The sequence below is a fragment of the Mastigoproctus giganteus genome, chromosome 2, assembly GCF_048544385.1.
Source record: "Mastigoproctus giganteus isolate SK-2022 chromosome 2, ASM4854438v1, whole genome shotgun sequence".
In the NCBI taxonomy this organism is placed as follows: Eukaryota; Metazoa; Arthropoda; class Arachnida; order Uropygi; family Thelyphonidae; genus Mastigoproctus; species Mastigoproctus giganteus.
Genome location: NC_143576.1, coordinates 111,150,547 through 111,173,532, shown reverse-complemented (window position 1 = coordinate 111,173,532; position 22,986 = coordinate 111,150,547). Strand labels below are relative to the sequence as shown.

Here is a 22,986-nt window from a genome sequence, read left to right as displayed (position 1 = left end):
ATTTTTACTACCCAAACTATAACCAAGTACAAAAAAATGATAGTGTTTCAAAAAACAGAAATTAATTTTAAAAATTGAAATAAAAAAGTGTAAGTTTGTAAGTTTTGGTGAAAACAGCTAACTACATGGATCAGAAATTGAAGGAAGCTGCATGTTTAAAAAAAAATTGGATGAACTGATCAGAAAGTTACAGATTTATTTAAAACCAAAAATAAAATAAGGTAGGCAACCGATCTTACATTCATTTTTTAAAAAAAACACTGGCCCAAGAAAAGAAAATTCCTTGCTTCCTCCAATTTAAAAATTAGCCCTCAAATATGAAATAAAAAATTGCTTGTGTATGTTTTGATTCAATAAATTTTTATGTAATAATCTTTGGGTTTTTATATGCTATTTAGCAATTGTAGTATAGCATTAGCATTAGCATTAGTAGAGGCATATGATGCAAGAAAGCAAGCTTATTCAGCATTAGCCAAAAAAAAAAAAAAAAAAAAAAAAAAAAACACACACCACTCCCATTTCACCCCTCCATTCGTTCGAAATACCTGTCCAGTTGAGCTTTAAATTTGTTTAGGCTATCAACTTCAACAACAAGTGATGGAAGTCGGTTCCACCAACCAACCACCCGCTGGCCAAAGGCAAATTTCTGCACATCTATCCGACATCCGTCCTTCCTCAATTTGAATTTATGCCCTCCGAGGTGATTATTCTGAGCAAGATGAAGAATCCCATTGGCATTGAGCATGCTCAAACCATTCAAAGCCTTATACACCTCTATCAGATCACCTCGCCGGTGCCTAGTCTCCAGACTCTGTAATTTGCAAAACTTAAGCCTTTCTTCGTAAGAGCAACCCTTTGTTCCAATCACTAATCTTGTTGCCCTTCTCTGTACCCGTTCCAGCAGCTCTACATCCTTCTTGAAATGAGGCCTCCAGACCTGTATACAGTACTCAAGATGTGGCCTAACCATTGCCTTATACAAGGGAATAATCACCTCCTTATCCCTGCTAGAAAAATTCCTGTATATCATTGACAAGACACCATGAGCTACTCTTGCAGCTCGTCTGCACTGCTCAGAGAACTTCATATCTGCCTGCACAATTACCCCCAGGTCCTTTTCATTCTCCACCACTGTCAGTGTAGTACCGCAGAGTTGATACGTTGCTCTGGGATTACTGTTTCCCATAGGTAGTACTTTACATTTGTCAATGTTAAACTTCATTTCCCACCTCTCAGCCCATCTGTTCAACCTTTCCAGATCCTGTTGCAGCAGCATAGCGTCAGTAGTGTCCTTAACAACCCTGCCAACCTCTGTATCTCTGCAAACTTGGACATTAAACTTGATATCCCATCATCAATATCATTCATAAACACCGAAAACAACAACGGACCCAACACTGAACCCTGAGGAACTCCACTAATAACATTAGTCCACGTTGAGCAGTGTCCATTGATTACCACTCTCTGTCTTCTGCCACTCAACCATCCCCTTATCCATAGCAGCAATTTGCCTCCAATGCCACACTGCTCCAATTTGTGCAGCAGTCTTCCATGTGCAACAGTATCAAAAGCCTTTCTAAGATCCAAATATATAATATCAAAGTTATTCCCTGCATCCAGTTCTTTTGTGACTACATCATAGTATCCAATCAAATTGGTCAGGCAAGACCTGCCCTTAACAAAACCATGCTGCGTCTGAGCTATAGCTGAATTCTTGTCTAGATGATCCTGCAGCGCTTCTTTAACCAGTGCCTCCATTAATTTACCTGGAACAGAAGTTAAACTAACAGGTCTATAATTACTTGTGTCAGCCTTTGATCCTCCTTTGTGAATTGGGGTTACATTTGCACATCTCCAGTCTATGGGTACCTCCCCTGAGTCCAAAGAAGCTCTCATAATTATGGCTAGGGGTTTGCTTACTTCCTTTGCTGCCTCCTTTAATATAACTGGATAGATCCCATCCACCCCAGGTGCCTTTTTTATGTTTATCCTCAACAATCTCTCCTCCACTTTCCTCTCAGTTATTACAAAATCATCCAGCTCACTGCCAATGTTTACTTTACCTACATCATTCTCCTTCCTGAATCTTCCTCATGCGTGAATGTTTTTTTTTTTTTTTTTGTTTTTAGGAGCATTAGCAACTAAGGCCATATTGCTCCGCGAATATGCGGTGGTCATTCCCTTGACCTTTCCGCATCCTCCGTATTTGGTGGTGACGGGCTCGAACCCCGGTCTAATCAAGAAGCGTGTGCTACGCACTGCTGCTCCTTCCCACCTGGCTACGGAGGCGCTGCGTGAATGTAGATGCAAAATACTCGTTTAGATTGTTAGCCACCTGAGCAGGATCCTCAACTGTTGAACCATCAATATCCAGTGGACCAATCTGATTCATCCCTTTCCTTCTTGAGTTTAAATATGAAAAGAACTCTTTTCTGTTTTTCTTTGCATCCTTTGCCAAGGATTTTTCGTAGTCTGCCTTTGCCTGCCTAATCTCCTTTGTGACTTGGTTACAGACCAACTTATATCTATCATAGGCTTCCATGTCACCCATTAATTTGTATGTATCCCATGCATTTTTCTTCTCTGCCACATGTCTCATTAGTTCATCTGACAACCATTTAGGCCTAAACCATGAACAATATTTCTTAGTTGGTATGTAAAGCCTGGTAGCCTCCAAGATTAGTTCCTTGAATGCTTCCCATTTTAAGTTTGCTGTTGGTAACATCATCAGTTGGTCCCACTGTATAGAATTTAAATACTGTCTCAGACCATCATAGTCGCCTTTACGAAAACAAAAACCCTTCCCTTTACCTCTGATGGTAGTTACCTCCTTGAGTAAATCCCACTTCAACACACTGTGATCACTGCCAACTAGTGGTTCATTTATCTGCAGATTCTTAATGCATGAAGAATCACTACTGATAATCAGATCAAGAGTATTGCTCCCTCTTGTTGCCTCACGAACATGCTGATGTAGAAAACAATCATCCAATAAATCCACAAAAGCCTTGCTAGTGTGCGAGTGACCAACCCACAAATTCCAGTCAATATCTGGGAAATTAAAATCCCCCATTATAAGACTCTCTGATTTACTGGCCCACTCTATTTCCCTGTACAATATCTTATTATACTCATCAGAGTCATTAGGCCTATAGCACACTCCTACTCTCAATTTTGATTTCCCTATGCTTACGTCACACCAAACTGACTCGACACTGCCCTGTCCATCGATGTCGACTGGCTTCACTTCCTTGGATTTTATGTGTTTCTTAACTAATAGCATAACCCCTCCTCCCCTCCTGTCCTGTCTATCCTTTCTATACACATTGTATTCCCCAAATTCCAGTTCCGCATTACTTATATCTGTGTGACACCACGTCTCTGATATCCCAACAATATCTGCCTTTGATGTTTTGAGCAATACCTCAAATTCATCAAATTTATTTACCAAACTCCTAGCATTGGTGTACACGCAGGTATACATGCACCTGTTTCTATTCTTAGCTACCCTAACACAACCCATGTGTTTACTTGTACCGCAATGACTCCCAGCAGTCTCTGAAATATCCTGCATCTTGTTTTTCAGGCTTCTGCTCATTTCAATAGAAGCAAGAATCCTGTTAACAAGTACAGTCCAGGCTGAAAACAATTCTACCCCTTGAGCCTTGCACAATCCCTCCAGGGCCGTATAATATGTATTGAAAAGAATAATTCTGAAAAATGGGTAAGTACTAAAAATGTATAGCCTTTTATGGTACCTTGTCCCTAATTATTATAAGAAAATGTTCATGTATAGCATGCAGTTCTACTACATATTGTTTTGCATCATAGGATGAGGTGTATGTAATATTTTGTAAGTAAAAGTGTGGTGAGCATATTTTAGAGAAGAATGTCCAATTACGAACAAAAGAAACAGAATGTAAGTGTGCCATAAGCACCAATATTAGTAAAATTAAGAAATCAAAAATATATATGACACTTCTTGTTGAGCAAAATTTATGTAAATCATAGTAAGCTATATTTAATAAATGAAATATATTGTACATCAAGCAATGTGCATATCAGCATACCTGAAGAGTGATTTCAAATTTTCTGGTATATCAGTTGTACATCCATAGTTGCAGTTCAGAGTAATAAAAATTCCAACACTAGATTTTAAATGAAATTCACCATCAAAGAAATGAAATTTCTCCTTCTTACTTTTCACAGCATCCTGTACACATTTCACCTAATGATATAAATTACATAAAAAATAAGCCCTTTTCAATATCTTTTACAAAATGAAAACACTAAATATGATGCACAGCTAGCCCAAGCTAAAAGAAATTCAGGTGACTGTGTGGTACTTATTGCTTAAAACAATACATATGAACAAATATAAGTATTTGCAATTTATGAAGTGTACTGGAGAAACAAGACCCAAATGGCCTGTTTCATATGGGAATGATAGCAATACTTTGTCAGTAAATATTCTTTTATTCTCTTTCAAAAGGATATTTAATAATAATTTTATTCCTGTTGCTATGAAAAACAATATTGCCTAAAAAAACAATGTTTGTAGGCAATATTGTTTTTAATAAATTAACCTTAAGGCAATAAATGTCAAACTTGGACATTTTTGTCTTAAAGCCAATTCAGTTTGTGTCAACCACTCATTAAAAAATAATCAAAAATTTATTTCTGGGATTATCATTCAGTATTATGTGGGCATTACCAAAATACCTTTTTTTTTTTTTTTTTCAAGCAGACATGTCATCTGCAGCAATTGTCAGTAAAGAAATATTCAAATTTGAGAGAGAGAGAGAGAGAGAGAGAGACATTCAGAAATCACTTTGGCTTGCTCTCATTGCCTGATAAAACATTATGTGGGAAAAATATTGAAAAGTTTGCAGTTACTGATGAAATTTTAAGAAACTAGCCAACAAGAATACAGAATATGATCAAATGTTTTGAACATAACATTTCTGTTATTCTGCACAAGTCTTGTCAGCCTCTGTTGACCTCTCACATCAATGAGCAGATTTTGAAATCTCCATTGCCATTGGCTGGATATTATTTGGTAACTGGTTCAATATTAACACACTGAGACACAGCTGTATGGATAAACCTAAGCAGGATTGTAGTTTCCTAAGTTCTATATTATGCCATGTTCAAAGTCACTTAAATCTTTCATCTTGTCCATTCTTGCAACAAACTGGAAACATATATATCCCTACATATCTGCCCACCAGCTTTATATCATATGGTGCTAAGACATGGTGCTGTTACTGAAGGAGTGCCCAATTTCATGAAATGGGTAGCTATACCTAAGAAAATGTTTACTCAATGTATACATACATATACACATGTAGTAATGGCTGGAAAATTTCCCACTCCATACAAAGTTTATTTCATCAGTATCTCCTTGTATATACAAAATATCACCTAGAGGAATCATTTCATTCTGTAATATTAGCTTGCTACTGTATCATCCCATACATAAAGTTATAGTAATAATAGTAATAGAGGCATGTGAGGCAAGAAAGCAAGTGTATGAGCTTATGTAGAATCAGCCAAAAAATATATATATATATTCACACAACCATTCCCTCTAAATGTTTGTCCACTTCCTCCTTGAATTTATTTAAGTTATCAACTTCCACAACGGCAGATGGAAGTTTGTTCCAGCAATTAACCACCCGCTGGCTAAAGGCAAATTTCTGCACATTTATTCTACAATTGTCTTTCCGCAATTTGAATTTATGCACCCTTAGGTTCGTAATCATGCTCAACCCATTCAAGGCCTTATACACCTCAATCAGATCACCTTGCAAGTGTCTAGGCTGAAGCCATTGCAATTTGCAGAACTTAAGCCTCTCTTGGTAAGAGGATCCCTCCATTCCCCTCACCAATCTTGTTGCCCTTCTCTGTACATGCTCCAGCAAATCTACATCCTTCCTAAAATGAGGGCTCCAGACCTGTATGCAGTACTGAAGGCGTGGCCTGACCATTGCCTTATACAAAGGGATAATCACATCCTTTTCCCTGCTAGCAAAATTCCTGTATATCATTGACAAAACCCCATGACCTGCCCTGGCAGCCTGTCTGTATTGCTCAGAAAACTTCATATCTGACTGCACAATTACTCCCAGATCTCTTTCATGTTCTACCACCCTAAGTGTAGTACCACATAGTTGGTACATTCCTCTGGGTGGGGTTACTTCTACCCATATGCAGTGCTTTACATTTGTCAATGTTAAACTTCAGTTGCCACTTCTCAGCCCATCTGCACAAATTTTCTAGATGCTGTTGTGATAGCACACTGCCATTACTCATTAACAACCCTGCCAACTTTGTATCATCTGCAAACTTCGACACTAAGCCTGATATACCTTTGTTGACTTACCCTTAATACCATTCTTCTCCAATTTGTACAGTAGTCTTCCATGCGCAACAGTGTCAAAAGCTTTCCTGAAATCTAAGTATATGATATCAAAATTATTTTTTGCATCCAGTTTCTTTGAAACCACATCATAGTATCCAATCAAATTTGCAGACAAGACTTTCGCTTAACAAACCCATGCTGTGTCTGAATTATTGCTGCAGTCTAGTCTAGATGATCCTGCAATGCATCTTTATCCAGTAACTCCATTATTTTACCCGGAACAGAAGTTAAACTAACGGGTCTGTAATTACTCATGTCACCCTTGATCCCCCTTTGTGAACTGGTAATACAATTTTGGGGATATATTTGGACATCTCCAGTCCGTGGGGTCCTCCCCTGAGGACTTGGACTCAGGGGACCTCCCCTGAGTCCAAGAATGCTCTCATAATTATGGCTAATGGTTTGCCTAGTTCCTTTACTGCCTCCTTTAATATAACTGGATAGATCCCATCCACCCCAGGTGCCTTTATTATGTTTAACTTCAACAATTTATCCTCCACTTTGCTTTCAGTTATTACAAAATCATTAAGCACTCTGCCACAATTTGATAACCTTCTAGCATTTTCCTTCCTCAATAACTCCTCGTGTGTGAATGTAGATGCAAAATACTCATTCGATTTGTTTGCTATCTGAGCAGGATCATGAACAGTTGAACCATCAATATCAAGTGGACCAATCTGATTCATCCTCTTTCTTTTAGAGTTTATATAAGTAATGAAATCCTTGCTGTTTTTCTTAGCATCCTTTGCTAAAGATTTCTCATAATCTGCCTTCACTTGCTTAATGTCCTTTGTGACTTGATTACAGACTAATTTATATCTGCCATAGGCTTCTGTGTTGCCTGATAATTTATATGCATCCCATGCAATTTTATTCTCTGCCACAAGTCTCATTAGTTCATTTGATAACCATTTAGGCCTAAACCTTGAACGATATTTCTTACTAGGTATGAAACGTCTAGTAACTTCCAAGATTAATTCTTTGATTGCTTCCCATTTTGAATTTGGTGTTTGTAACATCATCAGTTGATCCCACTGTACAGAATTTAAAAACTGTCTGAGACCACTGTAGTCACCTTTACGGAAGCAAAAACCCTGTCCTTTACCCCTGATGGTAATTATATCTTTAAGTAAATCCCACATCAGTATACTGTGATCACTGCCACCTAGTGGTTCCTTTATCTGCAAATTGTTAATACACGAATGATGCCTGCTGATAACCAGATGAAGAGTAATTACCCTCTCTGGTTGCCTTTCGAACATGCTGTTGCAGAAAACCTGTGGTAACCCTAATAATAATATACATACATATGATGCACAAATATATATACAGATAGCCCTCGATTTATGTCGGGGTTAGGTTCCTAGGGGGACAGCAGCAAATGGAATCGGCACAAATGGAACCCTTTATATAATGGAGTTAATCGGAAATCATAGGGTTAGGTTCCGGCCACAAAAAATTTTATCTACCACTTCACATCGATTGTTTTATTTTATTAGCATTCTTCATAGTTGTAGAAATAGTCGATGGAGGCATATTCATAGCCCTACACATATTAAGGCGACTTTCACCAGATTTCATCCTCCAAATACTGCACTAGGATTCAATTAACTATTTTTACCAGACATGGCATGTCTTTATTCTATTAAATTTAAAACTTTATAACACTTTATATTGGAAAAAACTGCACACGGCTATCACTATCATTATTATTTAATTTATTAATAGCACAATTAATAAAAAATGTTAGTGTAATAAATTTCCAACACATGTAAATAGCGTAAACAACAACCAACTGAATGTTTCACCACATGGACCTTTACTACCCGCATCCACGAGTGGAAACTTTGAGAGTGGGAATCTTTCTTGTCTCTGATATGAATGCGCTAATTGCTGATTGGCTCAGATTGTCCTAAATCACGAGAACAGTGCATGATACATAGCACAGTATGATGCCGATAAATTTTGTCTGCGATTTTAAACTAAATTTATAAAAAAATGGGGAAAAAAAAAAGATAAATAAATAAAAATAGTGTTGTGGTTAGTGATCGGCACTATTGCGAATTGGCGCAAATCGGACCAGTGCAAAATGAGGGCTACCTGTATATATATATATATATATATATATATATATATATCTAGGCTTCTGTTTAGTAGTAATGTGGCATACAAGCAGTTAACTCTCTTGGTAAGAATGGTTTTTCTAGCTGATGAATTTCCAGAAAAGTTGGCCGCAATCAGCCTTTTATTCCAAGAATTCTTAAAAAGAAATGCAAGACTGGAAATGCCAAAAGAAAAATTAAAAATCTTTTATACTAAAAGTCATGGAAAAGCACAAACTGGTGTAAAGCCAAGTGAAAGAACCACTGTGATAAAGATATCTTGAGTGCTCTGAAAACATTAACTGTAAGAATCCCATAATGACAAAATCCATGAGGGAACTTCTAACTTAGGCCAAAGCACATGCACATTGGGCAGTTGAGCAGTGGGAACAAGTAATTTTCTCCGATGAGTCAAAATTTAACTTCTGATCAGATGGGCTATGTCCAATTACATTCAGCATAAATCCCTGACTGTATTAAATCAACAGAAGGTTCGATTGAGCAAGATGGTTTTGGGATGCATACCAAGCAAAGGAGAGGAAAGATTTCTTCTTCTTCTTCAAGAGGAGTGTTTCCATTTACAATGGATTTCCTCAGCCTACAAGTTATTTTTTGATAGGAATTTTTTCCCACCATAAAGTGCGGTTCAAGGTGTCTTGGTTTGTTAAACCATGGGCTGTCATGCACTCCAATACTCCATCCATGTCTTCCTAGGTCTTCCTCTTCTCCTTCTTCCAGGAGGTATCCATTCCAGGATAGCCTTTGGTTTCTTGCATCCATTTTGCATGTCCATACCATATTAAACGCTTTTCTTTGATAGTGTCAATAACATTCTTTTTCATTTCCATTTTCTCTCTTATTGTCTTCATTTTGTTTTCTGTCTCTTCTAGAAGTTCTTGCTGAGCATCTCCAAAAATCCATTTCTGTGGAGAGCAATTTGTTTTCCCCTCTCCTAATCAACCTCCAGGTTTCCACTCCATACAATAGAAGACTTTGTACAATCATTTGAAATATGTGTTTCTTTCTTTTATTTAGAATATTTCTGCTCCATAGAACAGAATTTAACATGCCAATAGACTTTCTGCCATCTGCAATTCTCTTACTGATCTCTGCTTGGGATGATCCATCGCTTTGTAAGCTTGATCCCAAATATTTGAATTTATCAACTTGATTGATTTTAAACTTTCAATATTTAGAATGTGTCCTGATCCATCCTGAAGACAGCATTTCAGTCTTGCTAAAATTGATTTTTAGACCCCATTGTTTATATTCCTCAAACAATTGATGGCATGCATAGTCTACATCTCCTAAGTCTTGTACTATCACCACCTGATCGTCTGCAAAAAAGTAAATTATGAATATAGATTCCTATTGATCGGCAAACCCATTTCATTGCATTTTTTTGACCAGGATTTAGGCAGATGTTGATATAGATTTTGAAAAGTGTTGGTGATATGCAACAGCCTTGTAATAAGCCTTTTGAAGTGGGGAATTCAGGTGACAAAGCTGATCCCACTCTAATTCTGCACCACTGCACCACTCAGTTGGTGGAACCGACTTCCATCACTTGTTGTTGAAGTTGATAGCCTAAACAAATTTAAGGCTCAACTGGACAGGTATTTCGAGCGAACGGAGGGGTGAAATGGGAGTGGTGTGTTTTTTTTTTTTTTTTGGCTGATGCTGAATAAGCTTGCTTTCTTGCATCATATGCCTCTACTAATGCTAATGCTAATGCTAAATTGTCTTTTCTAATGTTAATCAATTTTCCATCAATATTTGCCTCTTTCAGTGCTTCTAATAAGAGTTTTCACGAAACACTGTTGTATGCCTTTTCAAGGTATACAAACAAATATACATACAAGGGATACATACAAATTAACACGTGACACAGAAGCCTATGATAGATACAAGTTGATCTGTAACCAAGTTACAAAGGAGGTTAGGCAGGCGAAGGCAGATTACGAGAAATCTTTGGCAAGGGATGCAAAGAAAAACAGCAAAGAGTTCTTTACTTATGTAAACTCTAGAAGGAAGGGGATGAATCATATTGGTCCACTTGATATTGATGGGTCAACTGTTGATGATCCTGCTCAGGTAGCTAACAAACTAAATGAATATTTTGCATCGACATTCACACATGAGGAGTTATTCAGCGAGGGGAATGCCAGAGGTGTATTCAACTCTGGCAGTAAGCTAGAGAATCTTGTAATAACTGAGAGTAAAGTGGAGGAGAAATTGTTGAAGATAAATACAAGAAAGGCACCTGGGCTGGATGGGATCTATCCAGTTATATTAAAGGAGGCAGCAAAGGAAGTAAGCAAACCCTTAGCCATAATTATGAGAGCTTCCTTGGACTCAGGGGAAGTACTCATGGACTGGAGATGTGCAAATGTGACCCCAATTCACAAAGGAGGATCAAAAGACGACACAAGTAATTATAGACCTGTTAGTTTAACTTCTGTTCCAGGAAAATTAATGGAGGCACTAGTTAAAGAAGCACTGCAGGATCATCTAGACAAGACTTCAGTTATAGCTCAGACACAGCATGGTTTTGTTAAGGGGAAGTCTTGCCTGACCAATTTGATTGGATACAAATTTAAGGCTCAACTGGACAGGTATTTCGAGCGAACGGAGGGGTGAAATGGGAGTGGTGTGTTTTTTTTTTTTTTTTTGGCTGATGCTGAATAAGCTTGCTTTCTTGCATCATATGCCTCTACTAATGCTAATGCTAATGCTAAATTGTCTTTTCTAATGTTAATCAATTTTCCATCAATATTTGCCTCTTTCAGTGCTTCTAATAAGAGTTTTCACGAAACACTGTTGTATGCCTTTTCAAGGTATACAAACAAATATACATACAAGGGATACATACAAATTAACACGTGACACAGAAGCCTATGATAGATACAAGTTGATCTGTAACCAAGTTACAAAGGAGGTTAGGCAGGCGAAGGCAGATTACGAGAAATCTTTGGCAAGGGATGCAAAGAAAAACAGCAAAGAGTTCTTTACTTATGTAAACTCTAGAAGGAAGGGGATGAATCATATTGGTCCACTTGATATTGATGGGTCAACTGTTGATGATCCTGCTCAGGTAGCTAACAAACTAAATGAATATTTTGCATCGACATTCACACATGAGGAGTTATTCAGCGAGGGGAATGCCAGAGGTGTATTCAACTCTGGCAGTAAGCTAGAGAATCTTGTAATAACTGAGAGTAAAGTGGAGGAGAAATTGTTGAAGATAAATACAAGAAAGGCACCTGGGCTGGATGGGATCTATCCAGTTATATTAAAGGAGGCAGCAAAGGAAGTAAGCAAACCCTTAGCCATAATTATGAGAGCTTCCTTGGACTCAGGGGAAGTACTCATGGACTGGAGATGTGCAAATGTGACCCCAATTCACAAAGGAGGATCAAAAGACGACACAAGTAATTATAGACCTGTTAGTTTAACTTCTGTTCCAGGAAAATTAATGGAGGCACTAGTTAAAGAAGCACTGCAGGATCATCTAGACAAGACTTCAGTTATAGCTCAGACACAGCATGGTTTTGTTAAGGGGAAGTCTTGCCTGACCAATTTGATTGGATACTATGATGCAGTCACAAAAGAAATGGATGCAGGGAATAACTTTGATATTATATACTTGGATCTTAGAAAGGCTTTTGATACTGTTGCACATGGAAGACTGCTGCACAAATTGGAGCAGTGTGGCATTGGAGGCAAATTGCTGCTATGGATAAAGGGGTGGTTGAGGGGGAGAAGACAGAGAGTGGTAATCAATGGACACTGCTCATTGTGGACTAATGCTATTAGTGGAGTCCCTCAGGGTTCAGTGTTGGGTCCATTATTGTTTTCTGTATTTATAAATGATATTGATGATGGTATATCAAGCTTAATGTCCAAGTTTGCAGACGATACGAAGGTTGGCAGGGTTGTCAAGGACACTACGCTACTGCAACAGGATCTGGAAAGGTTGAGCAGATGGGCTGAGAGGTGGCAAATGAAGTTTAACATTGACAAATGTAAAGTACTACATATGGGAAACAGCAACCCCAGAGCAACATATCAACTCTGTGGTACTACACTGACAGTGGTAGAGAATGAAAGGGACCGGGGGGTGGTTGTGCAGGCAGATATGAAGTTTTCTGAGCAGTGCAGACGGGCTGCAAGAGTAGCTCATGGTGTATTGTCGATGATATATAGGAATTTTTCTAGCAGGGATAAGGAGGTGATTATTCCCTTGTATAAGGCAATGGTCAGGCCACACCTAGAGTACTGTATACAGGTCTGGAGGCCTCATTTCAAGAAGGATGTAGGGATGCTGGAATGAGTACAAAGAAGGGCAACAAGATTGGTGAATGGAACAAAGGGGTGCTCTTATGAAGAAAGGCTTAAGTTTTGCAAATTACAGTGTCTGGAGACCAGGCACCAGCGAGGTGATCTGATTGAGGTGTATAAAGCCTTGAATGGTTTGAGCATGCTCAATGCTTATGGGATTCTTCCTCTTGCTCAGAAAAATCACCTGAGAGGGCATAAATTCAAATTGAGGAAAGACAGATGTAGGATAGACGTGAGGAAATTTGCCTTTAGCCAGCGGGTGGTTAGTTGGTGGAACAGACTTCCATCCCTTGTAGTGGAAGTTGATAGCCTAAATAAGTTTAAGGCTCAGCTGGACAGGTATTTCGAACGAAAAGAGGGGTGAAGTGGAAGTGGTTATTTTTTATTTATTTATTTATTTATTTTATTTTTTTATTTATTTTTTTTTTTTGGCTGATGCTGCATAAGCTTGCTTTCTTGCATCAAATGCCTCTACTAATGCTAATGCTAAGGTCAATTAAAATCATAAAGATTTCTTTTCCTTTCGATTAGCATTTTTCAAGGATCTGTCGTACTGTTGAGATATGGCCTATACAAGATCTCTAGGCTGAAAAACCACTTTGTGCTCCTGACACCTCGATTCGGGCTTCTAAATGGTTCCTGATCCATTTTCCAAGAATCTTTAAGAGCAGGTTCAGAACACATATTCCTCTGTAATTTGAATGGCCTTTCTGATTGCTCTTTTTATAAATTGATGTAATATTAGCATTAGCATTAGTAGAGGCATATGATGCAAGAAAGCAAGCTTATTCAGCATCAGCCAAAAAAAAAAAAAAAAAAAACACACACCACTCCCATTTCACCCCTCCGTTCGTTCGAAATACCTGTCCAGCTGAGTCTTAAATTTGTTTAGGCTATCAACTTCAACAACAAGTGATGGAAGTCGGTTCCACCAACCAACCACCCGCTGGCCAAAGGCAAATTTCCGCACATCTATCCGACATCCGTCCTTCCTCAATTTGAATTTATGCCCTCTGAGGTGATTATTCTGAGCAAGATGAAGAATCCCATTGGCATTGAGCATGCTCAAACCATTCAAAGCCTTATACACCTCTATCAGATCACCTCGCCGGTGCCTAGTCTCCAGACTCTGTAATTTGCAAAACTTAAGCCTTTCTTCGTAAGAGCAACCCTTTGTTCCATTCACTAATCTTGTTGCCCTTCTCTGTACCCATTCCAGCAGCTCTACATCCTTCTTGAAATGAGGCCTCCAGACCTGTATACAGTAGTCAAGATGTGGCCTAACCATTGCCTTATACAAGGGAATAATCACCTCCTTATCCCTGCTAGAAAAATTCCTGTATATCATTGACAAGACACCATGAGCTACTCTTGCAGCTCGTCTGCACTGCTCAGAGAACTTCATATCTGCCTGCACAATTACCCCCAGGTCCTTTTCATTCTCCACCACTGTCAGTGTAGTACCGCAGAGTTGATACGTTGCTCTGGGGTTACTGTTTCCCATATGTAGTACTTTACATTTGTCAATGTTAAACTTCATTTGCCACCTCTCAGCCCATCTGTTCAACCTTTCCAGATCCTGTTGCAGCAGCATAGCGTCAGTAGTGTCCTTAACAACCCTGCCAACCTTTGTATCATCTGCAAACTTGGACATTAAACTTGATATCCCATCATCAATATCATTCATAAACACCGAAAACAACAACGGACCCAACACTGCACCCTGAGGAACTCCACTAATAACATTAGTCCACGTTGAGCAGTGTCCATTGATTACCACTCTCTGTCTTCTGCCACTCAACCATCCCCTTATCCATAGCAGCAATTTGCCTCCAATGCCACACTGCTCCAATTTGTGCAGCAGTCTTCCATGTGCAACAGTATCAAAAGCCTTTCTAAGATCCAAATATATAATATCAAAGTTATTCCCTGCATCCAGTTCTTTTGTGACTACATCATAGTATCCAATCAAATTGGTCAGGCATGACCTGCCCTTAACAAAACCATGAATTCTGAATTCTTGTCTAGATGATCCTGCAGCGCTTCTTTAACCAGTGCCTCCATTAATTTACCTGGAACAGAAGTTAAACTAACAGGTCTATAATTACTTGTGTCAGCCTTTGATCCTCCTTTGTGAATTGGGGTTACATTTGCACATCTCCAGTCTATGGGTACCTCCCCTGAGTCCAAAGAAGCTCTCATAATTATGGCTAGGGGTTTGCTTACTTCCTTTGCTGCCTCCTTTAATATAACTGGATAGATCCCATCCACCCCAGGTGCCTTTTTTATGTTTATCCTCAACAATCTCTCCTCCACTTTCCTCTCAGTTATTACAAAATCATCCAGCTCACTGCCAATGTTTACTTTACCTATATCATTCTCCTTCCTGAATAACTCCTCATGCGTGAATGTAGATGCAAAATACTCGTTTAGATTGTTAGCCACCTGAGCAGGATCCTCAACTGTTGAACCATCAATATCCAGTGGACCAATCTGATTCATCCCTTTCCTTCTTGAGTTTAAATATGAAAAGAACTCTTTTCTGCTTTTCTTTGTATTCTTTGCCAAGGATTTTTCGTAGTCTGCCTTTGCCTGCCTAATCTCCTTTGTGACTTGGTTACAGACCAACTTATATCTATCATAGGCTTCCATGTCACCCATTAATTTGTATGTATCCCATGCATTTTTCTTCTCTGCCACATGTCTCATTAGTTCATCTGACAACCATTTAGGCCTAAACCTTGAACAATATTTCTTAGTTGGTATGTAAAGCCTGGTAGCCTCCAAGATTAGTTCCTTGAATGCTTCCCATTTTGAGTTTGCTGTTGGTAACATCATCAGTTGGTCCCACTGTATAGAATTTAAATACTGTCTCAGACCCTCATAGTCGCCTTTACGAAAACAAAAACCCTTCCCTTTACCTCTGATGGTAGTTACCTCCTTGAGTAAATCCCACTTCAACACACTGTGATCACTGCCACCTAGTGGTTCATTTATCTGCAGATTCTTAATGCATGAAGAATCACTACTGATAATCAGATCAAGAGTATTGCTCCCTCTTGTTGCCTCACGAACATGCTGATGTAGAAAACAATCATCCAATAAATCCACAAAAGCCTTGCTAGTGTGGGAGTGACCAACCCACAAATTCCAGTCAATATCTGGGAAATTAAAATCCCCCATTATAAGACTCTCTGATTTACTGGCCCACTCTATTTCCGTGTACAATATCTTATTATACTCATCAGAGTCATTAGGCCTATAGCACACTCCTACTCTCAATTTTGATTTCCCTATGCTTATGTCACACCAAACTGACTCGACACTGCCCTGTCCATCGATGTCGACTGGCTTCACTTCCTTGGACTTTATGTGTTTCTTAACTAATAGCATAACCCCTCCTCCCCTCCTGTCCTGTCTATCCTTTCTATACACATTGTATTCCCCAAATTCCAGTTCCGCATTACTTATATCTGTGTGACACCACGTCTCTGATATCCCAACAATATCTGCCTTTGATGTTTTGAGCAATACCTCAAATTCATCAAATTTATTTACCAAACTCCTAGCATTGGTGTACACGCAGGTATACATGCACCTGTTTCTATTCTTAGCTACCCTAACACAACCCATGTGTTTACTTGTACCGCAATGACTCCCAGCAGTCTCTGAAATATCCTGCATCTTGTTTTTCAGGCTTCTGCTCATTTCAATAGAAGCAGTGCAAGAATCACTTCCACCTCTGCCAGTGGCTACTGTTAATCTATTAGTCCTTGTATCCCCCCCAACTAGCAGTTTTCCGACCCACCTAACACTGCCTCGACAGCATCAGCAAAAATTCTTGCACCCTTTCTATTTAAGTGTATCCCATCCCTGTAGAAGCAATCTCTCCTGTTAACAAGTACAGTCCAGGCTGAAAAAAATTCTACCCCTTGAGCCTTGCACAATCCCTCCAGGGCCGAATTGATCGACAAGACTCTCATCATATACTCCCTCCTATCGTGTCTTGGCAGAATTGCAGACACTTTCAAATTCAACCCTAATTCACAGCTTTTTTTCAACAGTGACCTGTACTTGCTAAGTAATTCCGCCGGTCTCCTACTCTTAATATCATTAGTGCCAACGTGTACAACTATATCACCTTTTGTGCCCTTAAAAGATGATATCCGCTCTACAACGTCATCAACCTTTGCCCCTGGCAGACATACCCTGGTCCTATTCCACCTATCCTTTTTACAAAGCATGTTCCCCGTTTCCCTGACAATAGAGTCACCAACAACTACTAGTTCCTGTGGGACCAGCGCATTCTGCCTAGGGGGCTGCCTCTGTGTTGCCTGATGACCAAGTGCAAGCTCTGGCGTTGATGTGGGCAGCTGAGAGCTTGATGGGCCCCTCAATTTATTTCCTTTGAGGGCATCCACCCTGTCCTTCAAGCTCTCATAAAGGCCCATAACAATGCTGAGTTGTCGCCTGATTTCCTTGCACTCCTTACATCGTGCACACACAAAGACATCCCCCTTGGCAGTATCATGTCCCGTACCCGACTGCTCCGCAAACATCAAGCAAACAGTGCATTTTAAAAGACTGTGATTCAGAGGGCAACTGCCCCCCCTCAGTTCTCCCCTGAACCACAGCACTCCCATTAGCTTGAGCCTTTTGCTTTGCTGCTCTGGTCAGAGTCATGATTCCGATTTAATTCAATAAAATTTCAAAACAAAAATTAAATCCTTAAGTTATATCCGAAAACAGTTATGTTATATATTTTTTTTCGGTATCTAATGTTTTCTACGAGTTCCCTTTATACAACTTCCGTATCACATGTACCACTATAGTTATGTATTAATTATTTGTTACGATTAAGTCGTTATATATATATATAGAGTTAAAAATACAATTTAATTGACAATAAAGTTTATCAAGATTAATAGATTTACTGATTAATTGACAATATTATATTATGCACTATACTACACTAAGCTTATGCTATCGTGTAAAAATGGCGGGAATTCTCGAACGGTACTTCTACGGACTCGTAAGTATTGATTAGCTTCCAAATCTCGCTATCTCAATTTAGAATAAACTAAGAATCCTGACTAGGTCTATAATCTACTTATAGAAGATAATTTGATATAACAATTGGTTAATAAATCGACTAAATTTGGTTAAAAAAAAAGACCTCTCGTTCAATTTGTATCACGTGGATTTGATACCGTTACCGATACTAAGTAATACCTACAAAATCTCTGTCTAAGTTAAACTTTAAACTAAGTATCGTAACTAGGAATATAAAGCTACTCTAGAAAATAAGTTAATATGACAATTTAAGCTAATAAATCAGAAAATAAATCAGGAAAAACTTCTCTGTTCCAAGAGCTTCAAGGAGCTTCGTCCGCACAGGCTAACCTCGTACCCAGACCTTGAATATATCCTGGTATCATTTCTTACAGTATTTCTTCAACTCTCAGTATACCACTTAACAGTTTTTTGTAGGAAAACAGCCACTCCTCTTCCTCCCTATTTCAGAAGAGCCATATGAACTCCTCCAGGTCCAGGTGATTTGCCATTCCTTCCTTCCTTTAGTAAGAGTTTCACTTCCCTAACATAAACTTTTAAACTCGAGCCTTCCACACCAAAATCCTCCACCATCTTGAACTCTTCCTGGCCTTCTTTTAAAAGTACTTCATAGTACTTCATCCAGTATTTCAAAGGTATTAATTGCAAACCAGCATTGTGGTGGTTTGGACCTTCCACGATTCTGCTGATCGCTTGAAGCCCAATTTGCTATTAATAGTCGTGCATTTCCTTTCCTATTCCTCATTTTTCGCTTCTGCTATCAACCGATTGGTTATTTTTTTATTTTCGACATAAATGTTCCTATATGCATCATATCCCCAGGGGCTCATATCTGGTGAGTATGGGTTTGACACACCCAGGATCCTGAGCTGGATATCATCATCATTCTCTTTCTTGGTGATTCCCTTCTCTCTCTCTCTCTCTCTCTCTCTCCCTCTCTCTCTCTCTCTCTCTCTCTCTCTCTCTCTCTCTGAGTAACTCAGAAAATTTATCTGGTACAGCATAAGCCTCAGGCTTCCTTGTAACTAATAATAATAATAATAATAATTATTTTCACCCAGCCATTACTGATATGCAAGTTTCTTTTCCTCTACAGCAACTCTTACTTTCTCTGTAATCCAGGTCTTTTTTGGTCTTTGGTCCTGAACCAAATACTGATCACATTAAGAAATGATATACCTCTAATAAGTAATTAAAGCTCATTATAAACCAATTAAATATTAATCTTTTATTAAAGATTAATAATTTTTATTGACATTATTTTATGTTTTTTTTTTTAAGTTAATATTTACTCAGAAACAGTCATGATAGCAAAATGTTCATGCAGCCGTTTTGTGTATTTATATGACTTTTTATAAACAACTACAGTTGGTGTCGCATATTGTGATCATGCAGTTTATTTTCTGAAAAAGCAGAAGAGTCTCCTTTAATTTTTTTTTTCCATCATCACCATTAAGTACCATTTACAAAGTGTATTCTTTCTGCTCCTTTGCTTGGTATGCATCCATCCCTAAAACCATCCCTACCAAGAGCAATAATTATGCTTTTCTTCCTCTGAGTTAACTGCTTGCATGCAACATCACTACTAAACAGAAACTGACAGCTAATATTACAGAATGAAATGATTCCAGATGCGACCAGATGGGCCTCTGTAGCCGAGTGGTCAGGAGCGGGAATGCAGTAGCACACACTCTTTGAATACACTGGGGTTCAAACCCCTGACCGCTAAATATGGTTGATCTGCCAACCAGCACTGGACCAGTCTGGCAGATTATGATAAATTTCCCTCAACATGAATTGTTGAGGAGGCTGACATCCTGAAATGGATTGATAATGGCTGCACTTTAATTTATTGTGATTACATTTGGTTAAAATTGACACCATTAAGCAGCTGATACATTAAATGGAGAGATTTTTTTTTTGATGAAATATAAAAAGTTGCTTATCTTAGCAATCTTTATTTATTATACACTGCACTGCAGTATATACAGTACGTTACATACGTAACTACAATATAAACAAATATCAACTGATTTCAGTGTCAATATAAAAAAAAAATAAAATTACAAATAAAAAAAAAAACAATCTCAATATCTGTAAAAGAATAAGAGAAATTCTTGTAACCTGTACAATAATTTGTAGTCTTCGCTTTTCCCACCCTTAAGTTCTAATGCACTCCGTAACACTTCAAAAGATTTCCTAATTTCTCTAGTCATTGGCATAACACTCTGGACCTCGATATCTTTGTTATCAGAATTTTCATTTTCCTCAGAATCAGGTTTATCTGGTATAATTCCATTGACTATATCCTTTAATGACAGATTCCCTGTTGTCAGAAGGATTTCATCAATTTTTACCTACTTGTCGAAATTTTATGTAATAATAAATAAATTACTAGCATACTCTGTTGGCACTGAATACTTTCTTCAATATTTTTCAAAACACCTGGCTGAATAAATCTGGCTTTACGAGAACAGTGTTTGATTGTTTGTTTGGAAATTAAATCCCAAGCACTAGTTATCATATGCCCTGCATCCAGTAAGTTAATTCTTTTTTGCTTTGTCCTTAGTTTGGGCATTGTCGCTTTCTTCAATTTTTGCAATAATTTTCCCATTTACAAAAAGATTTTTTATTGCACCTGTCATATTGCATGTAAGAAGTACAGTCACTCTTTCTTTCTGCTTTTTTTACAGCTGTCAAATGAATGTTCATTTCTGAATAATAAACTATCTATGCTCAGGAAGTGCTTTAAAATAAACACCGATTTCCCCAGTGTTGAAAATACAGTAAGGACTAAAATCTTCCAATAAATTAGGTAAGACATTTTCCATTCATTTTTGTGCTTAACCTGTATCCAAGTCTGATTTTTCTCCTTGAAGTTTTTTGTACACAATGTTCTTCTCTCCCACCTGCTTAGTCACCCATCTGTCGGCTTAAAATTGTTTACACTAAGTTCATTTGCAAATTTCTTTACCTTTGAGCACAGGATGTTTCTACTGATAGGAGTATTTTTTACCCTTGCATTTGTGAACCATCTCAGAAGCACTTCTTCCACAAGTTCATTCTTTCCACATCTTTTTCTTTTTCTGTTCAGATTGTCATTCTCAGTCACTTCTAATTCGTGTGATTTTCTATTCTTTAAAAGTTTACACAGTAGTTCGGCATTGAGTTTAATGTAGCTGCTCTCTGACTACAATTAGGTTAGGCATCATAAGCACTTAGAGTTTTGTTCTTTTCATTCAAACTTAAATCTTTACATTTCTGCAACATTTCTATTCTAAGGAAAAAAAATCATGTTTCAATTCTCAATGTACATCAATTGTAAACTAAACTGAAGTCTATTCATAGAAAGCAGACAGTATATACAGTACTGCACATACACACTGTGAGATTAAAAGATCACTTGTGGGGAAACTTCCAAATGTTTGGACAATGTAATTAAACACCAATAACTTGTCATACATAGTTGTAAAACTTTACAATAGTGGGATTGCTCCTTTCTTTACCTTTGAGCACATAACTGTACACATAACCTAAAACTAAACAAAGCTAAAAATTTATAGTGATGTAATTTATGTTGCTGCTATTGTTGTGTGTATGTATATATTTATAGGTGTGTGTGTGTGTGTATGTGTGTGTGTGTGTACGCACACTGCATAACATTAATATCCAGACATTTACATATTATCTACAAATAACCTTTATTAGTTTGAGTTCACATCCTCAAACCAGTCCACCACAACATGGGTAGTATGACATGTAACATTGTCTTGATGATACGGTTACGGACCTTCCTTGACATGCTGCCACAATGTAGGTAATGCATTATTGTCCAGGACATCTAGTTGGATCTCAGAATTCATGATTTCATACAAAACAACCAATAATCCCAGGCCAAACCATGAAAAACTAATCAAAAAACATCAGTCTCCACCATTATTGGGATGATATAGTCCAGCAGGTAGCATTTTACAGAAATCTCCCATACCCAGGTAAGACCATTAGATTGGTTGACCATGTACTGTGACTCATCGTTCCAAAGCACAGCTTTCCACTGGCCTACAGTCCAAGAATGTCAGGCTGTACACATAACTAGAAAATGTCTGACATTAGTTAGGGTGATTAGTGTCTTGTGAGTGGCTGTATGACTATGGTAACCAATAACATGCAACATCCTACACACTGTACTGGTGCTGATGTCTGTCCCAGTCATCTCACTGAGGGCCTATGTGCATGATGTGACAATGTTGACCTTTGTTCTGTGCAGACAATTCTTTTCAGAGTTCTCTTGTCATGTTCTGTCAGCTTTGGAGGCTTTCAGGTCATTTCATGATGGTTTCAGCACCAATCCACAGAATACTCATCAATCATTGACCTAGGGATCTTTAGTGTTACTGAAATGTCACAGACTGCTTATGTTGCACCCTATTATCATTCCATGCCAGAAGTCTATTAATTCTGTTGGTCATGGCAGCTTGCATTCACAATCATACTACTTGTCTTCTCAAGTATATTTATACATGTACCTGAAAAGTGGTGGGTGACAAACTATCAATAGGGAGGTTGTCTGGATATTAATTATAATTATTATTAGCCATATGGTGCAAGGAAGCCTGAGGCTTATGCTGCACCGGTCAAAAAAAAAAAAATGAGAGAGAGAGAGAGAGAGAGAGAGAGAGAGAGAGAGAGAGAGAGGAATCACCAAGAAAGAGAAGAATGATGATATCCACCTCAGGACCCTGGGTATGCCAAGCCCATACTCACCAGATGTGAGCCTCTGGGGATGGTAGGAGAGTGCACATAAAAATAGTTAATGAATATATATATTCATTAACTATTTTTATTTAGAAATTATTAGCTAAATAAAAATACCTTATTACCTTATTAGATATTATTTATTAACTATTATTTTATAATAATTAATAAATAATAGCTAATAAGGTATAATTGGAAACAGTTTGTGTTTTCCATTTATTTATGCTCAAATTTTTTCATTTAATTTCACAATTCATACTTGGTTAGATTTATTGTACAAAAACTAGAAAA

The 22,986-nt window shown here is 38.0% G+C and overlaps 1 protein-coding gene across 1 annotated transcript in view; it reads right to left on the bottom strand.

Annotated features, from left to right (window-relative positions):
- Positions 1 to 22,986, bottom strand: part of LOC150089496 (dynein beta chain, ciliary-like) — a 1,205,440-nt gene that overhangs the window by 715,747 nt on the left and 466,707 nt on the right. The window contains 1 exon segment of the mRNA XM_090390004.1: positions 4,071 to 4,228. Within this exon segment, the coding sequence (XP_090246130.1) occupies positions 4,071 to 4,228 (158 nt within the window).